This window comes from Quercus robur, chromosome 8, assembly GCF_932294415.1.
Source record: "Quercus robur chromosome 8, dhQueRobu3.1, whole genome shotgun sequence".
Lineage (NCBI taxonomy): Eukaryota > Viridiplantae > Streptophyta > Magnoliopsida > Fagales > Fagaceae > Quercus > Quercus robur.
In genome coordinates this window covers 52,818,808-52,840,123 of record NC_065541.1, presented here as the reverse complement: position 1 = coordinate 52,840,123, position 21,316 = coordinate 52,818,808, and the positions used below count along the sequence as shown (strand labels likewise).

The window sequence follows — 21,316 nt, the reverse complement described above, 5'->3', positions numbered from 1 at the left end:
AATTTCTGGTAAATCATCATCGAAGATTCTTTTTGCAGAAATAGAAGAAACAGTATCAGAATCTGTATTTTCTTCAGAAGCTGGAGTACTCGTAGTGGTTCGAGCAGCCGGAGTACTTGCAAAAGTACCCTCAGTTTTAACTTTTAAATCAGAAAGCATTTTTTCAACAATTTCAAGAGTCTTGGACTGAGAAATTTTAAACATAATTTTTTCTCTTTGACTGGGTAAATCAATCAAATCTCTTTGACTGGGTAACTCCCAATATTTATTTAGAAATATTTGGGAAACTCTCACCTTGACATAATAGATATATTATTTATGTGAATAAATGTGTTATAATTCACATTAATCTTAAATAAATCCTATAAGTCTATATAAACCCATTTACAGCGTCCCTCAAACAACAATATAAAAACAAGAATAGTAGTGAATTCAATAGGTTATAATTTGTGTTTAAGCGCGGAAACATTAATTCAATTGTAGTGATGATAAAATGATCTTACCTTTTTTTTTTTTTTTTTTTTTTTTGAGTGAAAAGTGTAAATATTATTAATGCAAGCAAGCCAAATCAGCTTGTACAAAGGACTGAATGCGTGGTGGAATATCCTCCATCCATATTAAAAAATCTAGTATGCTAATAGCATATCTAGCCAAACTATGCGCTACAAATTTGCCTCCTTCTCTTTTAGTATGAGAGTAAGGCAATTTTTCAAATCTTTGGGAAAAAAACTTCACATCCTCCAGTAGCAGACCTGTTGGAGATAATGGTTATTCAACCTCTCTCAAAGCTTTTATAACAGTCAGGGAGTCCCCCTCAAGGATAGCCCACCCCACACCCATCTCACTAGTGAAGTCCAAAGCTGAGTATAAATGAGTTATTTGGTACCAAAATTAGGAAAAGTAAATTGCACATATGACGCGAAATTAAATAATAATTTGAAATTAATTTGAATTCTAATTGTATTTCAACTTTAATTTAATAAATATATATATGATAGCACGATTTGGGGCTAAAAAGGAAAGATGTGGGCACATATGCATGACGTTGCATTAAATGGAAAGAATGTGTGTAAGTTGATTAGTGATCAATAAGGTATTTCTTTAAAAAAAAAAGTGATCAATAAGGTAATAATACTCAATTTCTATCTTCTTTCTTTCTTTCTAGAGATGACATTTATATTGTTCTTAATATGTCATTAAAATATATTCCATCAATTACAACTTTTTTTTTCCCTTAAAAAATGGAAAAAATCATGAACATGGCACATTGTAAATCATATGCAAAGAGAAATGATTTCTTTAGATCCTAGTATCCTATCCTATCACTTTTTTTTTTTTGATAGATATCCTATCACTTTTTCTTTTCTTTTCTTTTTTTTTTTTTTTTTTTTGAGAATCAGATATCCTATCACTTAATTAATACATAAATTCCTTTTAAAAATTACAATATGTAAATTACTTTTATACCCTTGAAAATTGGAGAGAATGTGAACCGGCTTGAAAATTTACTAGCCAGCATGCCCGTGCGTTTAGATTCCTGGGATAGTCAGTACTGTCAACGTGTAGAAGACAAGTACTACTATCAGTTACGAACACAAACACTCCCACAGACACAGAGAGAGAGAGAGAGAGAGAGAGTAATCTTCTGACTATTGCTTTTCAATTTCCCAGGTGAGTGATCTCTCCAAACATGCCACAAGGAACGCTTGAAGTTCTTCTCGTTACTGCCAAAGACCTCAACAACACCGATTTTTTCTGTAATCCTCTCCCTCTCTCTCTCTCTACATATATCATTGCTGTTTGCTATATCTTTAGTGGATATATACATGAGAAATGATAGAGAGATTTGCTTTCTGTTGTTTCATTATATATAGCTGTGGATATCGATCTGAATTCTGCTTCTGATATATACATATATATTGCATATATTCTTTCTTGTTATCTTTTTTTTTTTTATCCGATTGTTTCTGATAGTGAATCAAAGTCTAGACAATCATAATATAGCGGTTGTTGATCTTAATCTAGATCTTTTACTCTATTCTTATCTTATTTGGAGAAACTTCTACACTGACTGAGGATTTTATTATTATTATTATATAGATCAAAAATGATTATTATTATGGCTAAATCAGATTTTCCCTTGAGCTCTATGTTTGGAGGGAGGGGGATGAGCATTTGGAATCCCTCGCTAATATTATCATTTGATTGGTAAATGTAAAATCTTTCATTATAATCGGTCCTCCTTAGTTTCTTTTTCTTTTTCCTTTTCTTTTTAATCTCTTTTATATTGGTATTAGAACCTCCTTTCTTCTTCTTGTGTGTGTTTATTTCTCCAAAAAAAAAAAAAAAAACTCTTTTATAATTCGAATATACTTATGTGCATATCAAAACTCTAATTTTAAAATTAATTTTATTTCTTAAGTTCTCTTTCAAAAATAATAATGTGCACCATTTTAGGATTATATATTTCATTTCATTATAATTCATATTATGTCATTAGTATGTAGGGATGCTAACAAAATTAAATTTAGAATGAATTTATATTTGAGTTAATTATTTAGTGATAACTTTTTAAAAAGAATTTGAGTTAGTTTCAAATGGGTTAGAATAATTCTATGGATTGAAATAGCTTTAAATAAGTGTAAATTAGTTTTAAATTTTACCGATAGAGATACAAACTTTGAATTAATTTGAAATATAATTTAAGACACTCGACCAAAAATTAGAATGGATTAGCTTTTATTTTTATTATTTTTTAATATGTAATTAATGAGAATGAGAATGAAAGGAGTAGGTGGATGTCTTATAGGTGTGAACCCCAAAGCCACCCTAAAATTAGTACTCTTAATGAATTTGCTTAGTCCTTTTGTCCAGCTTACACTTTAATAAAATTATATAAATAGACCATAACATTATTATTTTAATATGAGGTGATAGTCAATTGCCACTTGATGGGATTAATATTTATGTTGTAGTGTTCACAAGTGAAGTTAGTGTGATTAATTAAGTAATGTGTGAAGCTTGGATTGTTAAGAAAAAAAAAAATGCTTTCATTTAAGAGAGAGGCTAACTGAAATGCCACAAGTCATTTGTTAGAATGCTCACACATGAAGGGAGAGATTTGTTGTAACATTCACGTGTGAAGCACGTGATTTATTAAGTATGGAATTGTCACATTAGAGACAAATGACAAATTAATTGTTAATATAACATAATTGGGTTCAACTCATAGGTTTAAGCTATTGAGTCAAGTGATATTTTTATATGTTATATTAACTCTTAATTAGGATTTCCCAATGTGTTATTAATCGTTTATCAAAAACGTGTAATTTCTCAAATAATTTACACATATATACTATCCATCAATTTTATATATACGCTAGCACATTTACAAGGTTAGATGAGTGTTGAAGTGTATATTAAAGGTTTAGGAGTGATTTGTTAATTTTATTTGAACACGGGTCACATTTTATTTGAGTCTTTTTCTTTTTTTTTTGTTAAATAAGCTCGAGCTTACTCATGAGTTATTTGATTAATTTATTTTTTCCTAAAATGTAATAAATATCATAATAAAAAAATTTACGCTTTAAATCATCTATGCTAATAAGAAATAATTAATAAATTATAGTTGAGATTATATTATATAACTTAATTATATATGATGATTTTTGTTTAAGAACTTATAAAAATTAAACTCACAAACCTTGTATTTTTAAAAATTATATACAATTAATACTAATATATAGACTATTTATTTTATCAATAAATTATAAAATATAATTAAATATGTTATTTAATTATTTACAAATATATATAATTCCTTTTCAAATATATGCTATATCATTGAGCTGAAGTACGGTTTCATTTCATCTTTATTTGAGTGGATTACTGCTTTAAGTGGTCTTCTTTTTTCTTCTTTGATGAATTTTCTAGATTTTGCAGTTTTGTATGGCATTTTGTTTTCCTTTGTACACTCCTTGTGTACTCAGGTAACAGTTTTTGATGTACCTTTATTTTGTATTTTTCAATAAAGTTTCATTTACCTATTATAAAAATAATATATATATATATATAAGAAATACATTCTCAAATTAACATCATACTCACAAGTTTATTTATGAATATATTATTACATTTGAACTTGTCTTATTTAATGGTTGAGTCTAATATGTTTGGGGTTCAATGAGTAATGCCAAATACAGTTGCTTCTCTTCTTTTTGCATGGAGGAATTAGTTGGGAAAATTTTCTTCAAATATTAAGAATATGTTTCTGGCTTGTCTTATGTGGTTAATCTAGCGAGAATGCAATTCCCAAATTCCCATACATTTGAAAATATTAAGAGACCTGTAGATCAAGAAGTCTTTGACTTTGTTTGGGTTGTCTCGTACTTGGAGTTTTACGCATTATATTTCCATGTTTGATTTCATAATTTCTGTTAGCTCATCTCTTTATTATTTTGTTTGTATTTGCTTCAAGTGTAGTGGGTTTACTATAATAAATGCATTGTACTTTTCTAATTAATAAAACTTCTATTGCTTATTAAAAAAATGGTTGAGTCTAAAATATAGCTGAGACTTGTTTATTAGATAAATAAACATAAACAAACTTTTTTTCTTATATGGGTCTAAATTATTCATAAACAACTAACTTTGATAATTTATAGTCCTACTTGACACAAACACATGGAGAGAGAGAAGCCACATTATATTTCACTTGGCAACAGCTATGCAACTGTAATAAGTAGGGTAGAATTTCATACAAGCCATTCTAATCAATTGATTTTAAATGTTTGGATCTCTATTAGTATTTTTTTTTAAGGTTGGACCTTGATGTGTTGACAAAGACAATGTTTGTGATAATTAAACATGATTTTATTCCTTGTGAATTTGAATGGAAATCAAAGAATTGATGTAAGTTATGTGATGGATTGAGTGTTGATGAGCAGCCAAGATGGATCCCTTTGTCATTCTAACTTGCCGGACACAGCAACAGAGAAGCACTGTATCATCAGGTACATTTCTAGCCATCTTTTATACTGGATTAGTTGTTTACCTTTATTTTTGGGCATGAAACTCGCTTTTAGAATATAGATATACCGTAAACTAAGCAATCTTATTCAAAGTAGAGCAGTTTGTCAATAAATTCACTGGTACACTTTTTAACCTTTCTTCTTTTTTTTTTTTTTTTGGAGAAGAAAGGTACACTTTTTTACTTGATTATGTTCAAGTAGGATATATAATTAGACACCGTAGTGTCGTCAAGCAAATATCATGTTGTCTTTTATAATTTATGAACCTAATAAATGGTACATACAGGTCAAGGATCTGAACCACAATGGAACGAGAACTTCGTTTTCACAATCAGTGACGGTGCCTCAGAACTCAATCTGAAGATAATGGACAAAGATACTTTCACTAAGGATGATTTTGTAGGAGAAGCTACGTGAGTTATCATTCTTTCAACGTGTACCTTTTTTTTTAATAGAATACCGTGTATATTTAAGTAAATATATTGTTTTTATGTTTTGTACAGTATTAGGAAAAAACAATTCTTGATATAATTCTTCATTTTTTTTTTTTTTTTTTTGGACAAGTAAGATTGAGATAATTACAAATATATGCCTATTAGAATCAATAATCTTTTCCACTCCAACTTCCAAACTGCAGTCTAAATAACAGTTAGATTTCATGTAGTTTACATTAATAGGAAGATAAGCTTGACCTTCGTAGAGTACTTATGTCAAACATACATTAGATACTTATATATAATATTGCTTTATTACTTATAAAAATAAATAAATAAATAATTTTGTTTCATCACCCTGCAGCATTCCTTTAGAGCCACTGTTCATGGAAGGAAGTCTCCCGCCAACTGCATACAGTGTTGTCAAGGACGGAGAATATTGTGGAGAAATCAGAGTTGGCCTGACTTTCACCCCCGAGGTTTCTCTTATTTTGTATTTCTTTATAATTTTATTATCAGTCACCTGTTTAACTCTAGCTCTTGCTTAATTGAATTTAGATATTTTAGAAGGGACCATGCTACAAGATTAATATGTCCACAATTTTTTTCGTAATTTTTTTTACTAGTTGAATCGTTGATAGAATTAATGGTAAGCTTTGGAGCAATATCACCTAGTGTCCTAAACTTATGACAATATTATGTCCTAGACTTATTGATGTTACTATTAGACTACCCAAGGTATAATTGCACTAGATAACGAAAATTTAAGATAAGGCAATAGGAGCTTATTTAAACTTATGTATTGAGAGAGAGAGAGAGCAATGTAATCTACATTTATTCATTGTTGTCACTTTGAACAACACATAACTGAAATCTCATGTGTGCATTGTTAATGCCCAAGACTCATACCTCCATTACTTGTTGCAGAGCGAGAGTTGTCGAGGACAGCGGTACTGTGAAGAGGAGGTGAACTATGGTGGATGGAAGGAATCATCAAGGAAAAAGGAGACCTATGGTGAATGGAGAGAATCCTCAGTGGAGGTGAACTACGGTGGATGGAAAGAATCATCAAGAGAAGAGAAAAGCTATGGTGGATGGAAAGAATCATCAAGGGAAGAGGAGAGTTATGGGGGATGGAAAGAATCCACTTTCCAGGATTGACCTTCCTATCACTTTGCTAGTTTTTATAATACCTTATGTTTTGCAGTGTGACTGTGTGAGGTTTGTTTAAATTGAACCGGCTGATGATGGAATGAACAAAGAATGCCCAGTTTTAAATTATCAATAATTCCTTTATGTTGTACTGTGTCGTTGTGCCATATCTGGTTTTGCTTCGAGTTGTTCATTCAAACCAAGTGTTTGTATGGAAAGAGTTATCTTACTAGGAGTCACATTGAGCTTTGTTGGTCCATGATTAATTTGCTTTTTGAATCTATTGCTCACGAGTTACCTGATGTTTAAATGAACAAAAATAAGCCATCAGAAATTCCATTCTGTTGTGTGGTAGCTAGTGCTACTAAAATTCCTATCTTAATTTAGTTTTGATTTTCTGGGAATGGGAGGAAGTTTATTCTTTGTCAAAAAAGAAGTGAAGAGTCATTGTCTAATGCAAATAGAAGTTGGAGCCCTATATATAGGATTTACTATTAAAGAGTTTGGTGGTTTTTAGTTCAAGGACCTTATCCTGTATACAGGCTTTACTATTAGGACTTTATTTTGGTCCCAGAGTCCTCACAGGAAGAGGAGAGGACTCACAGGAAAATATGGGTGTAATTTGAGTGTTTGTCTATTGTTTGAGCGTAAAGAGAGTTCTAACTGTAAATTATGGTTGCGAGGTTTGTGAATGTTCTTTGTGAGAATTTGTGCTCTATTTGTGAGTTTTGATTGAGAATAGTTGTAATCCATATCGTTGATAGTGGATTTTGGTTGGTGTTATCCTCGAATGTAAGCTTAGAGTTAGCCGAATCATATTAAATATTATTGTCCTGTATGAAAGTTCTATTTTATTATTCATGTGAATGCACTTCCACTAATCCCAAATTCTGATAAATTGGTATTAGAGCTCAATGTTGATCTTATTGTGGTTTGAGAAAGTATTTTTTTGCACTAGTTTGAAATTGGTTCAAGATAGATGTGGTGATGTGTGCACAAGTTAAGTTTGGCTTTAGATGTGAAAACGATGATAAATTGTTCAAGAAAAGTTTGCTTGGCTTAAAGTGGAGTTCCTACAACAACAAAAAAAATAAATAAATAAAAAAAAATAAAAAAATAAAATTGCTTGATGGAATTTGAGTCCATAAGGAGATTTGTTTCAGTTTGACTCAAATTCCAATTCTAATTTTACTTGAATTTTCTTGGCAGGGAAGGAAGTTTATTCTTCATAAAATAAAAAGGCAAATGAAGAATCCATATCTAACAATGAATAGGAGTTAGAGTGCTATATATATAGCCTTTAGTAATATGGGATTTGGTGGCTTTGACCTAAGTTTCTCCTACATGGGATGGGGAGAAGACTTTTTAGAAGAATGTAATCTTTGAAAAATAATTTGAGTATTTGCCTATTGTTTGAGAAAGTTATTGATTGTATTAAGGTTGCAATTGTGAGTTTGCATGTGAGTTTGTGTTTGGGAGAGGTTTTATTTTATGTTTATGGTTGTGAGATTTGTGAATATTGTTTGTAAGAATCTGTGTTTTGTTTGTAAAGTTTGATTAGGGGTGATTGTAATTCATATTGCTAATAGTAAATTTTGGTTGGTGTTGTTCATGGATATAGTAGGTTTGAAGTTGGCTAAATCACGTTAAATATTGTTGTCTTGTATGATTGTTTTATTTTATTATTTTTGTGAATGTGCTTTCAATAGCCCCAAATCCAATTTGTATTTCAATTTTTTGGTTGAATAATTCATTTTAATGGATGCATTTTGTTGAGGTCTAAAACATCACAGCACCCAGGCCCAAAAGAAATAACACAAAAGGCCATAGAAAATGAAATTAAAAAAGAGGTGGTAAGCCCAAAAAGCTTGAAGCCCAAAAACCATAAAAAAGACAAGCCCTAAAGCCTACGAGAAAAGAAGGAACAAAAAGAAAAAAAGGCCCAGATCGGAAGATTGGAGAAGAACCAGCGTAAAGAGCTGAGTCGGGATCCCCAAGGCGTGTAGCACAGCCAAGACAGGATTAAGACAGCTCAAAGGAAACGCCAAAAGAACACAAGAAACAAAGAGTAGATACGTCCTTCTCAGGTACCAGAGATCTAGCATGAAAAAGGAGAAAGCCTAGAGTGACCTCTCACAATGCAAATGAACGGTACCTCGGGGAACCAGAATAAGGAGCTATAAAAAAGGAAGTAGCAGCAAAAAACTTTCGAACCAGCAGAGTTGGATTCCGCCCACTTGGGAAAAATGACAAAGAGGAAGGAAGGCCAAAAGCTGAACCATAAGGAACGTGACATCAGAAACAAGTGCATTCTGGAATGGAAAGTCAGCCATGGGCTTTCGAAGAAACAACACCAAAGGGAAGAAAAAATGAGAAACAGGGAAAGGCTCAACCTTCTGGGCGATGGGTACAAAACAGGCTCTGGTATCTAGGGAGCAAAACAAGGGAATCAATAGTTCCACTCTAGAATAACGCTATAAAAAGGGGGGAAAGCAGCCGGCAAAAGGGAGGAATTTTTGTGATGGAGTAATAGAAAATCACAACAGAATCGTTGAGAAAACTCTGTCAAAAACTCAAAGAAAGTAGTGAAATATTTCCCGATATCCCAGAAATAGCCACTATAGCACATACTTGGATTCAAAATTATTCAAACTTTGCAAGTCTTAGAGGCTTGGATAGCTATCAAAGTCTGTAATTTTTGAGCTTATTTGAATCTTGTATCACGTCTTAGTGAGCACATTGTAATCCATAATTAAGAAAAACTAATGAAGTATTTCTTATTAATTTGAGGATCCCTAACCATTGCTTTGTGTATTTCCTGACTGCTTTGTATTCCTTTTGCTGTTTTCATTGTTGTTCAATACAAATATTCTCATTTGCTAGTTTATGTGTATTGTAGGAAACATGCCTTGTGCACCACTTGGTTCTTAAACAGCCCTTTAGCTGCGGTGAATCAAAGCCCAGTCTACCAAACTACAACTATTTGACCCAAGATCCTTGGGCCTGTGTGCTAAAAAAAAGCACTCTCACACATTTAAAGAGAATGATTTAGATTTCAATTTTTTGATACATAGAAATTTAGGGATAGAATAACTTATTTATTTATTTTTATTATTATTATTATTGATGAAATATGTAGCATCTCTAATCCGTTCAAAATTCCTTTTGCTCCAGACGAATATACAAGATCATAAATGCCACTTAAAGAAGCTTTCAAGATTGAATCCATATCATTCAAATAGCTAAAAATGATGGATTGCAAATTAAGCCAAGAAATATGTAGATATGGAAGGAGCACTATAAAGGTATTACAAATTTACTATCATATTTTTATAAGGACGAAGTTTTTCTCTAAAAACTTCAAAAGTTTAATTTAGTAATTCATAAAGCCTCCTAAAATCCATGAGCTCTTAGGTTAAGAATTCTCAACTAGCTTCTTAGACCATCCCACAGAATATTTCTTAGTAATTGGCGTGTGAGACAAGACTGCACTCCTAGGCAAATAATTAGATGCTTAAAGAGTATTGAACACCTTTGTTAGCACCAAAAAAATAAAATTCCTCCATCTATGTAATATCTAAAAGCTAAAACATAGCATTTCTGTCCATTTCAGTCCACTATGGTTCATTTAATCCATTTCAATCCAATTCAGTCTACTGTGGTCTAGTTAGGTCAACTTCAGTACATTCAATCCATTTGGTCCAATTCGGTCCATCTTGGTTTATTCGATCCACTTTATTGATGCATTAGGAGGAGACGTTTGTGTAGAAAGATGAGCTGCTTCATTGACAATTATTGGTAAGTTCTTGATAAAATTATATTTTTCTTACGTTATTAAAATCTTGTATTTATTTATTTTTATAATATAAGTTATAAATTCACTTATATTAGCTTCTTTTTTAGGTCATTCAAAACATATAAAGGATACCATCGCGCACCCTTAGCATGATGGTCACTCTACAAGTATAAGTGTTTGTAGGTGTGAAGGGATAAGAGTTGGGATTCAAGTTTCTAAGAGGAAGTTTTACATATATACACTTCGATTAGGCTTAGAGAATAATTCTATCTCAGATAAATAAAATAATAATAAAAATAAAAACATATAAAGGATGAACGAACTATTTACAAGGAGCACTAGAAACAAATTTCAACCATACATTACATTATTTACAAAATATATTGCCTTATATAATAATTGATTTTAAAATGCATTATGTTTCCTTTAAAAAAAAAAAAAAACACTTCCAAAATTTAAAACACTTTCAAATAACTAATATAGATAACTTAATTCAGAAAATTTAATATATTGTATCTATTATATTATTAGAAAATAATCACATCATTTTAAGAAATGTTTAAAACTAACACTTATAAGTCTTATTTACTATTTTTATTTTTCACTTAACAAAAAAATAAATCTTCAAATTTTTCTGAGCATCGCATAAGTTTACAACTAGTTAGTGATAAAATTTAGAGCCTTCAACCAAATAGAACCTACATTTTTTGGATAAGAGAATATAACATCCACGCTTCAATGATAAGCAATTACCTGCATTTATGGGTTGTTATCGACTCTAACCTTATTCTCTTTTTTTTCTTTTTCTTTCTTCTTTCTTTCTTTATTTATGAAACTATAATAAATGTTCAACTATTTATACTATACCCTAACCATAATCCCATAAAATAAGAAAAGAGAGGATCCAGACTTTTGGATTTCAAACTTCAAAAGCACTTTTACAGTATCAATTTAAGAAAATGCTATGACCATAACTTTTGCCGCAACTTGCTTATGTGGCAAGTCGTGAGTGGTGGAGTAAAAGTGGTGGGTCCACCACCCACAACTTGCCACATGAACAAGTTGTAATAAGAGTTGTGATTCTAGCATTACTCATCAACTTCCCTAGCAAAAGTGGCACCCACTAGACAATCATCACTAGTGATGGGCTTTAGGAAGAAAATTTTTCTTCCACCAAATAACTAACTTCTCCAAAAGAAATAATAAAAACCTGATAACTAAAATTCATTTTGTGCATATATCACAAATGGAAATTAGGGTGCAAACTAGTACTAACTACATAAACCAAAATTATCAATTTAAGTTGATTAAAAACCCCAACGCAAAGGATATAATGGTTTAAACATATACTACAAAGGTGAATTCAAAAAAGGTGGAGTTTAGAAATGAGTTCCATCTTTATGCAGACAAAGAAAGTTAATAGGTTTCACTTTTTGACTTATTAGTACAGCTTAAAACTGTTTTAGGAGTCAGGGACTGGCTTTAATTAGTTAGCAGAAACCAGGTCACTGCTCTCTAAATTGGCTACCTGCTCCACTTCTAGCCCAGCTTGATGAGGCAGGGAATCAGCTTTGGTGCTCTCTCCCAAATCAATGCTGCCCTCAGGACCAGTGCTCTCCTCCAAGTCAATGATTTCCTTACCTAGAGGAGATATAGAAGTTCATACGAGAAGAGAACATATAGTTATAAATGAGAGCATGTCTCTTCCGAAGCAATGAATACCAACTTTACAAAGTCATGTTTTATACAAATCATTAACTCGTTAATATGTATCACATGATCCTCATCTCAGTAGCATCTTCGATGTTGTTTGAAAGGTAATTTTGATGACAAGGATGAAACTTTTGTGATGATCTTTAAAAATTCAAAGTAGTCGAATGAATTGAAATATAAATCTAAATATTCTTCCCTATAGATTATCCCTGAGAGAGAGAGAGAGAGAGAACAAAAAGTACAGTTTTCAGTTATTATGAGGTTCAGAACTTTACCCTGATCAACAGCTGACAACTTTGAGCTCTGACCTGGCAAATGCTTCCTCCAAGCTGAGAGGACTTTGCTCCTTTCGACAGCCAACGACCTTAAGCTTTGGCCTGACAAACGTTTCCTCCTAGCTTTTTTGATAAGTAAATGAGTCCTCCTAGCATTTTTGACAATTTTCTTGGCTTTCAATTTCTACAGGGTCACAGACATGAAAAAAGAAAAAAAGGGATATTATTAAAGTCTCAACATCTAGCATAAAACGCATAGAAAAATGCATAGAGGAGGACCTTAATATATAAACGGCAAAATGACAGGAGGAATTAGTTTTACTTTAAGCAGTACACCATCTATTTGAGGAAACCAATAGGAGGAACATGCCAATCAAGTGAAATTACTTTTCAGAAATATTATGAATGGGAATACATGGTGAAAGTTCTGGAAGTTAAAGCCTCCAGAACAATCAAGTTCAGCCATTGGTAAAAACCAATAATTGGCTAGTGAGAAACATCGGCTCTTTCTACAAGAAGAGCCATAACACTTACCTGGAAATTCAAGAGATCAACTGAACCTAAAAAACCCTAAAAGAATGACTAAGTTAATTGCTTTGCCTTCCTTCAAATTGCCTCCAATATGAAATATGTTAGGGGAATGAGAACACCCCAAGATGGCAGATGGTCTTATCATTCTGGAAAACTTGATACCCATTACGAAAGAAAATGCTGGAAAAAGGGAAAGTGGATCTCAGTCTTGGTTACCTAGTAATTGGGAGAGCAGCATACCTGTCCTAGGCACAAATATTTTTTTTTTTTTTTTTTTTGGGGGGGGGGGGGGGGGGTTGTTGGGGTCCTGGGAACAAAAATACATGAAAAAGCAAAATTTCTCAAGACACCAAGCAATGAATGAAAAAAGAAGATATAAAATGTTAATAATCAGGCCTGCTAAGTTCAAATATTCAATAGAGTATATTGATCACTACATTCAGTATTCATGTTGTATAAAAAGTCTATTGGAAGTTTGGAGGGAGAGGAGAGTAGAGGGTAAGAAGGAGAAATTGAGGAGAGTGGAGGAGAGGGGAGGGTTATGATTAAACTTACTCCTTATTTGAATGTTTTAAAAATTAAGTGGAAGGGGAATAGATGTCCTTCCCCTTTGTTTGGACATTTTAAAAATTTTAGTTGGGGGAGTAGAGGGAAGGGGAATGATCATATAATTTGACCATTATTATCCTCATTTTCTAGTTTTAAAGAAATAGATATAAATTGACATCATAAGGGCAAAATTGACAATTTAAACATTTTTTATATAAGTGGAACCCCTCCCCTCTCCTCTCCCTCCAACTTCCCCCAAATTGAGGGAATTAAAAATAAAGGGTTTGAAGGGGTAAGATACCCCTCCAAATCCCCTCAAACCCTTCCCCCTCCCCCTCTAAAAAAATCCTAATATGGCTCATTAAACCATTCTCATTGTTCTCTCTCTACACCCCTCCTCCGCCTCCATCCAAACACACTCTAAGGCATAGCAGGTGTTATAAACGTCAATATGAGAAAAAGGAAAGCTACTTGTGGATTCTTTCATCATATACCACCTCTCTCTCTTAGTATCCCTCATTTGAACTATGACAACAACAACAAGGCCAGGGTCCCAAATTTTTTGGGGTTAACTACAGATCCTCAACAGATTAGTCAGGGTCGACTACATATATTTCTCATTTGCACTAAAAGAAAAAAATACTTAAAGTTACACTGAGCGTCTAAGAATGATTCAGTATTCTGCAAAGATATTTTAGTTGACCAAAATTTGTTCCACGCATGAAACATCCAGTTCTTAATGCAAAGACCAAAGTGGGAATCTATTCCAACACTTGAACCATGATGATGCGATGAACTAGGGCTAGTTTCCCTTTAATAAAAGTTACAAAATCAGAACAAGAAGAACAAGCAACAGAACAATCCCACAGACAAGAACAAAACAAAAGAGACCACTACTAGTTCCATCCTATCCTCATGAAAGACTTTGTCGCCTGCAATGCAAGATGGCACACATCCTTCAAAATAATTCTAAAAACTTGACAAAACCACAGACCCTGAAGCTTTTATTTACAGGTCTTGATGTCGGTGATGGTTGCTTACTGCTAAATCTCATGTACACTTAGTACAGCTACTACAAATATCTTTACTGCTAGTTAAGACCAGTATTCTTTGAGAGCCACTTTGTTTGAGAAAAAACAACGTTTCTCACAAATACATTATGCTTTATGCCTTTAAGCCAAGAGAAAGGTAAATATCCAATAGTATATATATTCATGACCAACATGTGGAAATTCTCAAAAGGCGGATTAGGCTAAGCAAGATGTTGTAATGAGAACGTCAATCAGTAGTTCTCAACATCTAGCAAGTACCTTCTCCAACAAAAAGAATTAAATTAATAATGACTTTATTGCCTTTATCATCAAATGGTCAAAACTGGGCTTTCTCTTATGCACTTTGTAACAAGATTGTGTCATACAGGGTGTTAAACAACTTCTAACTTGAGTACTTACTTTAAGGGTTATAGGTGCATTTATCCTTAATGGCACAATTATAATACTTGGGATTATACCTTCATAGTCGCCTTACGAAAAGTACAAAGAAGATTCCCTATCCTAGTAGAAGGGTAGAGGAAGCAAAGACAGAAGAATGTTTTATATTGAGCACTAGTAGCTATTCATTTAAAAATATAATAGATGCATAGCCTACCTCAATTCCCACAAGTCTAACTAGGTCAAGTTTTGTATTACATCTTGCTCCACTTTGGTTAGAGAATGAGCTAGAACCAGCTAACTAAAAAAACTTAGCCTAAAATGTTAGATTGTAGGCTGTTTATTGACCAAACCTTAGCCTAATTTTTTTCCATATGTATACAATTTGGGCTCTAGAAGTTAAAGCAATGCATTTGAAAAAATGTAGATTTCCATAGAAAAGCATGTGATACAATTTGTAGAAATATTGCTAACCACAATGTCAAGATCCTTCTTACATTATTTCTTCATTTCTTTTGTAGCAAGGCTACTACATCAAGCTAACAACTGACAGTGGAAAAAACAAACAGAAGCAGGACACATCATAGCTAATAATTTTGTGGGCTTAAACATCTCACCCAAAAAAAAATTGTTATGCATTCATCATATGATTAATAAGCATGCTCCCATAATGACACAATCATAAAAATGCCACCATAGATGTCATAAACACCCATGCACAAGGAAGCACATCACCAATAAACACAGATAAAAAGATCTAAATAGTATGAAAACATAGAAATGACCCTCCTAATAGATATTCCATTCAATTTTCATAAAAAGAATTTCTCCATTAGAGTTATCACAAATTCATAACAAAAAGGTTCCATCACTTTTTTTTCTTCCGTATATCTTCAAATATACATTACTCGAATGAGCCCATGTTAGGTCACACATGGACATTTCACCAGGCTTAATAGAAATATGTCATACACTGCTCTGGAAGTGTCCAATTTAGTTACTTCCAGAAAATCCGATACAAGTAAGCAATGTCAATCATATGTCTTCAAGGAAACAATATGCCATCTCATCTACGAGATTACAAACACAAAACTACATAAAATACAATGCATTTTCTTAAATGCATAATTCAACAACAGGAAAATGTGACCACCTGGAAGAATCCAAATGAAGTATATTAATGTTCATAAATACACAGAGGCAAAGTGTAGCAATAAGCAGCAAGTGGTGTTTCGAATATTTTATATGTTCATAATTTGCTTACCATCCTCCTAACTGATAAGATTACCACTTTATTTAAAAAAGGAATATTAGTAATAATATAGAAAATTCTTTCCTTTCATCTACTCATCTACCAATCAAGGGAAGTTAAGATTTACTTTCGATCCATCCACTTTTCCTTCCCTCTTACCAAACACTTACGATAGAAAATAAACTTCTTGCCTTTTTTTCCATCCTCCCTATTTCTTACTTCCTTCCACCTTTTCATTATTTTTATTTAAAAAAAAAAAAAAAAAAAAAATAAAAAAAAAAAAATAGACTGTTAGTGTCTGCAATTTGAACTGGTCAGATCAGGTAATAAATACCATGGAGACAGAGGAAAATCTTCTACCATTTAGGTTGGCTGAAGGGGCAAGCATTTCCATCATAAGGCCTACGATTCAGTATATCTTCATCCCATTATTACTAAAAGCAAAATGCTAAGACAAAGCCCTGTAGATCCTCATCTGATGCTACCAGTCACTTACTTCACAGTTCAGAGACTCAAATTACAGTATTTCCAAGGACTTGTTGTCAAATGGTATTCCACTTTAGACAAGGGGCCACTCTAGAACATTGTTGTCAGTATCAGAATGGAGACCATCTAGGCTGGTAAAATGGTCACCTTTCCTGCCAAAAAGATCTACAAGTGAAGACTGGTCAATAAGGATATCCTCACAATATTTATTTCCAATTTCCATTGACAGAGATATACCTAAGGAGGATTATAAATTCTCTTGTCTAATTATCAAATCCTAGTCTACTTCCATCAATCCAAAAAGATTCGGTTCAAATTCATTGAAAAACAACCAACTTCAGTACCCCTAAATTCAACAAATCGATGCAAGCATAACATATTAGGCAACAAAATCTCCACAAAATTATATCGGCTTAATCAATCTACCACTAAAAATTAAAATGTTATCATATAATGCAAGTAAAAATAATGATTATATCGGACTCATAGGGATGAAATCCCCACCAGAAATTAAAAGATCAAAATAGACAGATGATGATGCGTGGGTGTTCAATTACCGAGAGTTTAGATCTGTCTTTTTGGACTTCATTCTTCAAAATGCAGCCGGTAGGAATTACAACCGATGATTTCTGATCTGCCATATAGGATAATTTCAATGGCACTGGAAATGTTCTTCCTTTCACTTCCTCTCTGTCTAAGAAGCACTTCAACCCTAAGTCTATGATGAAAATGAGGCATTAAAAGGCAATGCTTGAGAAAGAAAGATGCCTTTAACACCACGTGTTGACATTCTCTCCACGTGTTCCTTAATGTAGTCACAAAATGTGCATGGAAATGAAGAGAATTGACTCTTGCTGTTTCCTTATTTCTTTCCGTTACAAGGTTTTATCTTCTTCCTCTTCTTTTTTTTCTTTTTTTTTTTTCTTTTTTAAATAGCAAATACAGACGGAAAAAAAAAAATTATACAAAATCAAGGTCTCAAAAGGAAGAACGTAATCTAACTCAAAGCAAATCACTGAAATAAAAACAAAATAAAATAAGTCAACTCAGCAAACCAATAATCAGCTTGATTAGCTTCTCCACAAGAATGGCTTGAAGAGGAGGCAATCCTCTTTATAATCATAGATAAGATAGGAAGCATTCATAGCAGCCAGGCAGATATCCCAATGGGAAGTGAAGGAACCTTTAAAATAGGATTATTGATCCTATTTAATCAAAACCCAGAACAAAAAGACATTACAATGGTGGTTAAATGATCAAATAAATCGCTAAAAGATAAGAATTAATAATCATGAAGTTCGATAGGAACCTTAAACCCCATACCCCGAACTTGGGCTACAAACAACCTACTAATCTGACCCTCCTCCTCTCTTTTCTGGACTTGTCATGTACTAAACATAACTATCTTGAACTTCTTGCACATTGATATGGTAAACTAAAGCACATCATGCTACATCTCAAACAGCCTGATACAACTATTCAAATGATACCTACCTACGAGCTTGAAAAAGAATGTTGTAATATCTTAACCTTGAATTAATCTAGAAACCTAGTTTTGCCCCCATACAATAGACCAGCCTAGAGAAATATTTGGTTAATCTCTTTAAGAACATGATCTCAAAGGAGGGAAACAGGGATGATTAATTTCCTCTACCATTGCAGAACATTATAGTGATTTTGGTAAAAAGATGGAATGCAGAGCTGTCAGGGCAGTGGCCTTGAAAACCCCCAACTGAGTAGCAGCCCTCCTAACTTTTCCAGCCCAAAAGAATGCCTTCTTTATTCATGGGAGAAAAAAGTTAAAGCCTGAATCACACGTTCAAAGATTCAAGCCAGAACAGAAACATGCACCTTATAAACATATCCCTACAAACAAAAACAAAAACTCATGCCTTTCTTATCATCATCCAAGACACTGTAAGCCATCAAACAGTAGTAGCATGAAAGAAATGACTTTTTTGATGGCCACATTGAAAATATAAGATACTTGATCTCCAAGATCAATATAACTCTACATTTTCAGAAGATCATCAATTAAGGTAGTGACAGTTGCCTTCACAGCTCTACTCTCAACTGTTGGTTCAAACATTTAAAACATTCAGAAGCCTTATTTACACCGATTCATCCTCTCTCTGATTCTTTCGAAGGTTTTGCCAATCCACACTATAAGAGAGCCATGGCACTCTGGATTGAAGTCTGATCAAATGAAAAATTAAACCATAACAAACTGTTCTTCAGGAGATGGCATTGAACCAGCATACATCCATTCTCAAGGACTAACTTGGGTGTATTGATTTGATCCCAATCTCACATCTTCAACCATAGGCAGTGACTAAGCAGAAAAAGGAGCTGAAGATAAGTACATCAAAACCTATGACCTGGGGCAGAGAAACATTAATAGTGGAGGATATTATTTGTTATCATTAACACTGTCGAAGCAATGGAGGCTCGGATATTTAATCTTAACAAAGAGGCTAGGTGGGTTATCACAACTCATCCTTTTGGATATCATATAGAAACACATACATGCCTTCCGATTTCAAGCTCGCGTCAATGAAATCACAACTTCTTAAGCCTCAATTAGGATCTCTAGAAGAATGCAAGAAATTCATCCATTGTTAAGCACTTTCCTTTCCTTTTCTGCATTCTTTCCAAGATCCACAACAACAAATTAGTCCCTAAAAAAAAAAAATTACTACGGATCTTTAACAGGTTAGTCAATTCATCCATTCAATTCTATCTAAAGTCATACTCTCTGTTACTTCCTTAATTGACATCCTTTTTAACTACTACTAATGTTATTTTTGGTCTTCCTCTACCTTTGTTCGTTCTCTCAACTTGAATCAACTCACTCTTTCTTGCCGCTACATTAATTGCTCTCCTCTTTCCACATTTGTTTCTAAAAGTGCAAATTCCAAACAAAAAGCTACAGAGTAAGCCATTGATTGATACAATGAATTCCTCTTTATACAATTACATTCACCTTAAAATAACAAAGATTCTACAATTTTCACTATGCATAGACCAAAAAAAGTAACTTCAATAAATGGTTCATTAAATATATATATTGCAAATTAAGAAGTCAAAGGCAAACAGCAATTCAATTTTCTTTTCTATACCAACTGTTTTTTCGACAATGAATTAAACTAAATATTGATGCATATTACCAACTCTGCCATTGAAGCGTTAAAAATGTGGATTCAGAATCTTCCTCCGAAGCTGGAAGCAGCACATTGGAACTTTCCAGAAGGATATCCAAATGGCACGTGCCATTCCGTTGTTGCAGAAATGAAATAGCAGAGAAAATTGCAAAGAGATTGGAATATAGAAACCTTCGATACGACGTCGATTCCAATTCTTCAAAAAGCTGCAACGCCGTCGTTTGGAGGATCGCTCACTTATTTTTCTCCGTTTAAAGTTCTTTGAAACGGCGGCAGAGTTTTTTGCTTATTATTCAGATTCTTGGGTCTCTACCTTGCGGACCAAGAAGATAAAATGTTTTAATTATATCATCAAACGACAGTCGTTTTTATTTATTGAAAACAACAACTGCCCATTATAAAAACCTTTTCCAAAGACTCCGATCCATATTCCTTAGATTTCTTCTACGACCATAACAAAATCTCGTTAGTCATAACATTTATTTTTCACAGGAAGCTAAGATGTCAGTCGTCAAAAAGAAATTAAATAATATAGATTATACATAGTCACCACAATTTTGTTGTGCAACTAAACTTTCTCAACTCGTTAAATATTATACATTGAAGACCCTCTTATCTTGTTAAATTTTAGGAATTCCATGTCAAATATATTTGATTAGGGCAAAACATGGGTATGCACATTAGATTTCCTTAAACCTGGCTAAATTCGACTCGGACCAAATAACCTTCTTGAATCCAAAGAGAAAATATGGGTATTGGTGAGGATTTTTTGACCCATAAAAAAAGGGTCAACTCAAACCCGATCTATTGAAATATAAAGTCAAGTTGACTCCCAAGTCACATAGGTTGACCTTTTATCAAAGTGAATTTTTGTTTTCGATACTTGATATAGAGATTTGGCCATCACTGCCACCTTCCATCGTTACCATCCCTAAATTCTACAAAACTACTAAACTCATTCCCAACTCAATTGATAATCTGTTCATGGCCAGTTGATGACAAATTGTTCCCTCTACAATCTTATGTGTATTAGTCAAATCAAATGACATTTTGAAGGCAAATACACACATGCTCAACGTTATATGCATAATGTTTTTGTTTATTTGTTCTTTTATTTGTATTAAATAGAGGAAAAAAACAGTATCATTAGGTTCTTTTTTTGTGAAATTTTATATATGTGAGAGAGAGAGAGAAAGAGAGAGAGAGATCGGGTTGATCAAATCCTAAAAAGACTAGGTAGGTATTATGGATTTTTCAACTCATTTAAGAGAACTTATTTCTAACCCGAACTTGATTTGGCTCAAATCAAACTAGACCAAAGTCAAATCCAATCAACCCAACCTATTTGCCAGGTCTAACCTCCACAATTAAACTATCACTTCGAACCTTTAAGCATACCTTTTCTAACTTTGAAATGACTATCCCTTTCTAACTGGACAACTAAAAACCTTAGTGAAACAAAACTACCTTAAGTCCATTCTAAAATCTTGAAAACAATAGTGGTGTT

The 21,316-nt window shown here is 32.9% G+C and overlaps 2 protein-coding genes across 4 annotated transcripts; one reads left to right on the top strand and one right to left on the bottom strand.

Moving 5' to 3' along the window:
* Nucleotides 1–1,625: 1,625 nt before the first annotated feature.
* On the top strand, nt 1,626–6,716 carry LOC126694029 (elicitor-responsive protein 3-like). Its single transcript, XM_050390057.1, has 5 exons — nt 1,626–1,757; nt 4,947–5,012; nt 5,317–5,443; nt 5,829–5,943; nt 6,392–6,716. Exons 1-5 carry the CDS (start codon nt 1,691–1,693, stop codon nt 6,623–6,625), a joined length of 609 nt encoding a protein of 202 aa, XP_050246014.1. The 5' UTR covers nt 1,626–1,690; the 3' UTR covers nt 6,626–6,716.
* Nucleotides 6,717–11,665: 4,949 nt separating this feature from the next.
* Nucleotides 11,666–20,145, bottom strand: LOC126696984 (uncharacterized). Of its 3 annotated transcripts, XM_050393771.1 has the most exons (4): nt 19,820–20,145; nt 17,206–17,338; nt 12,401–12,584; nt 11,666–12,053 (listed from the first exon to the last, which is right to left on the bottom strand). In XM_050393771.1, exons 1-4 carry the CDS (start codon nt 19,825–19,827, stop codon nt 11,899–11,901), a joined length of 480 nt encoding a protein of 159 aa, XP_050249728.1. In that variant the 5' UTR covers nt 19,828–20,145; the 3' UTR covers nt 11,666–11,898. The 3 variants fall into 3 exon arrangements, 2 of the variants coding, with proteins under 2 accessions (XP_050249728.1, XP_050249729.1); XR_007646123.1 differs by lacking the exon at nt 17,206–17,338 and having other exon boundaries at nt 19,820–20,142; XM_050393772.1 differs by lacking the exon at nt 17,206–17,338 and having other exon boundaries at nt 19,816–20,141.
* Nucleotides 20,146–21,316: the final 1,171 nt, after the last annotated feature.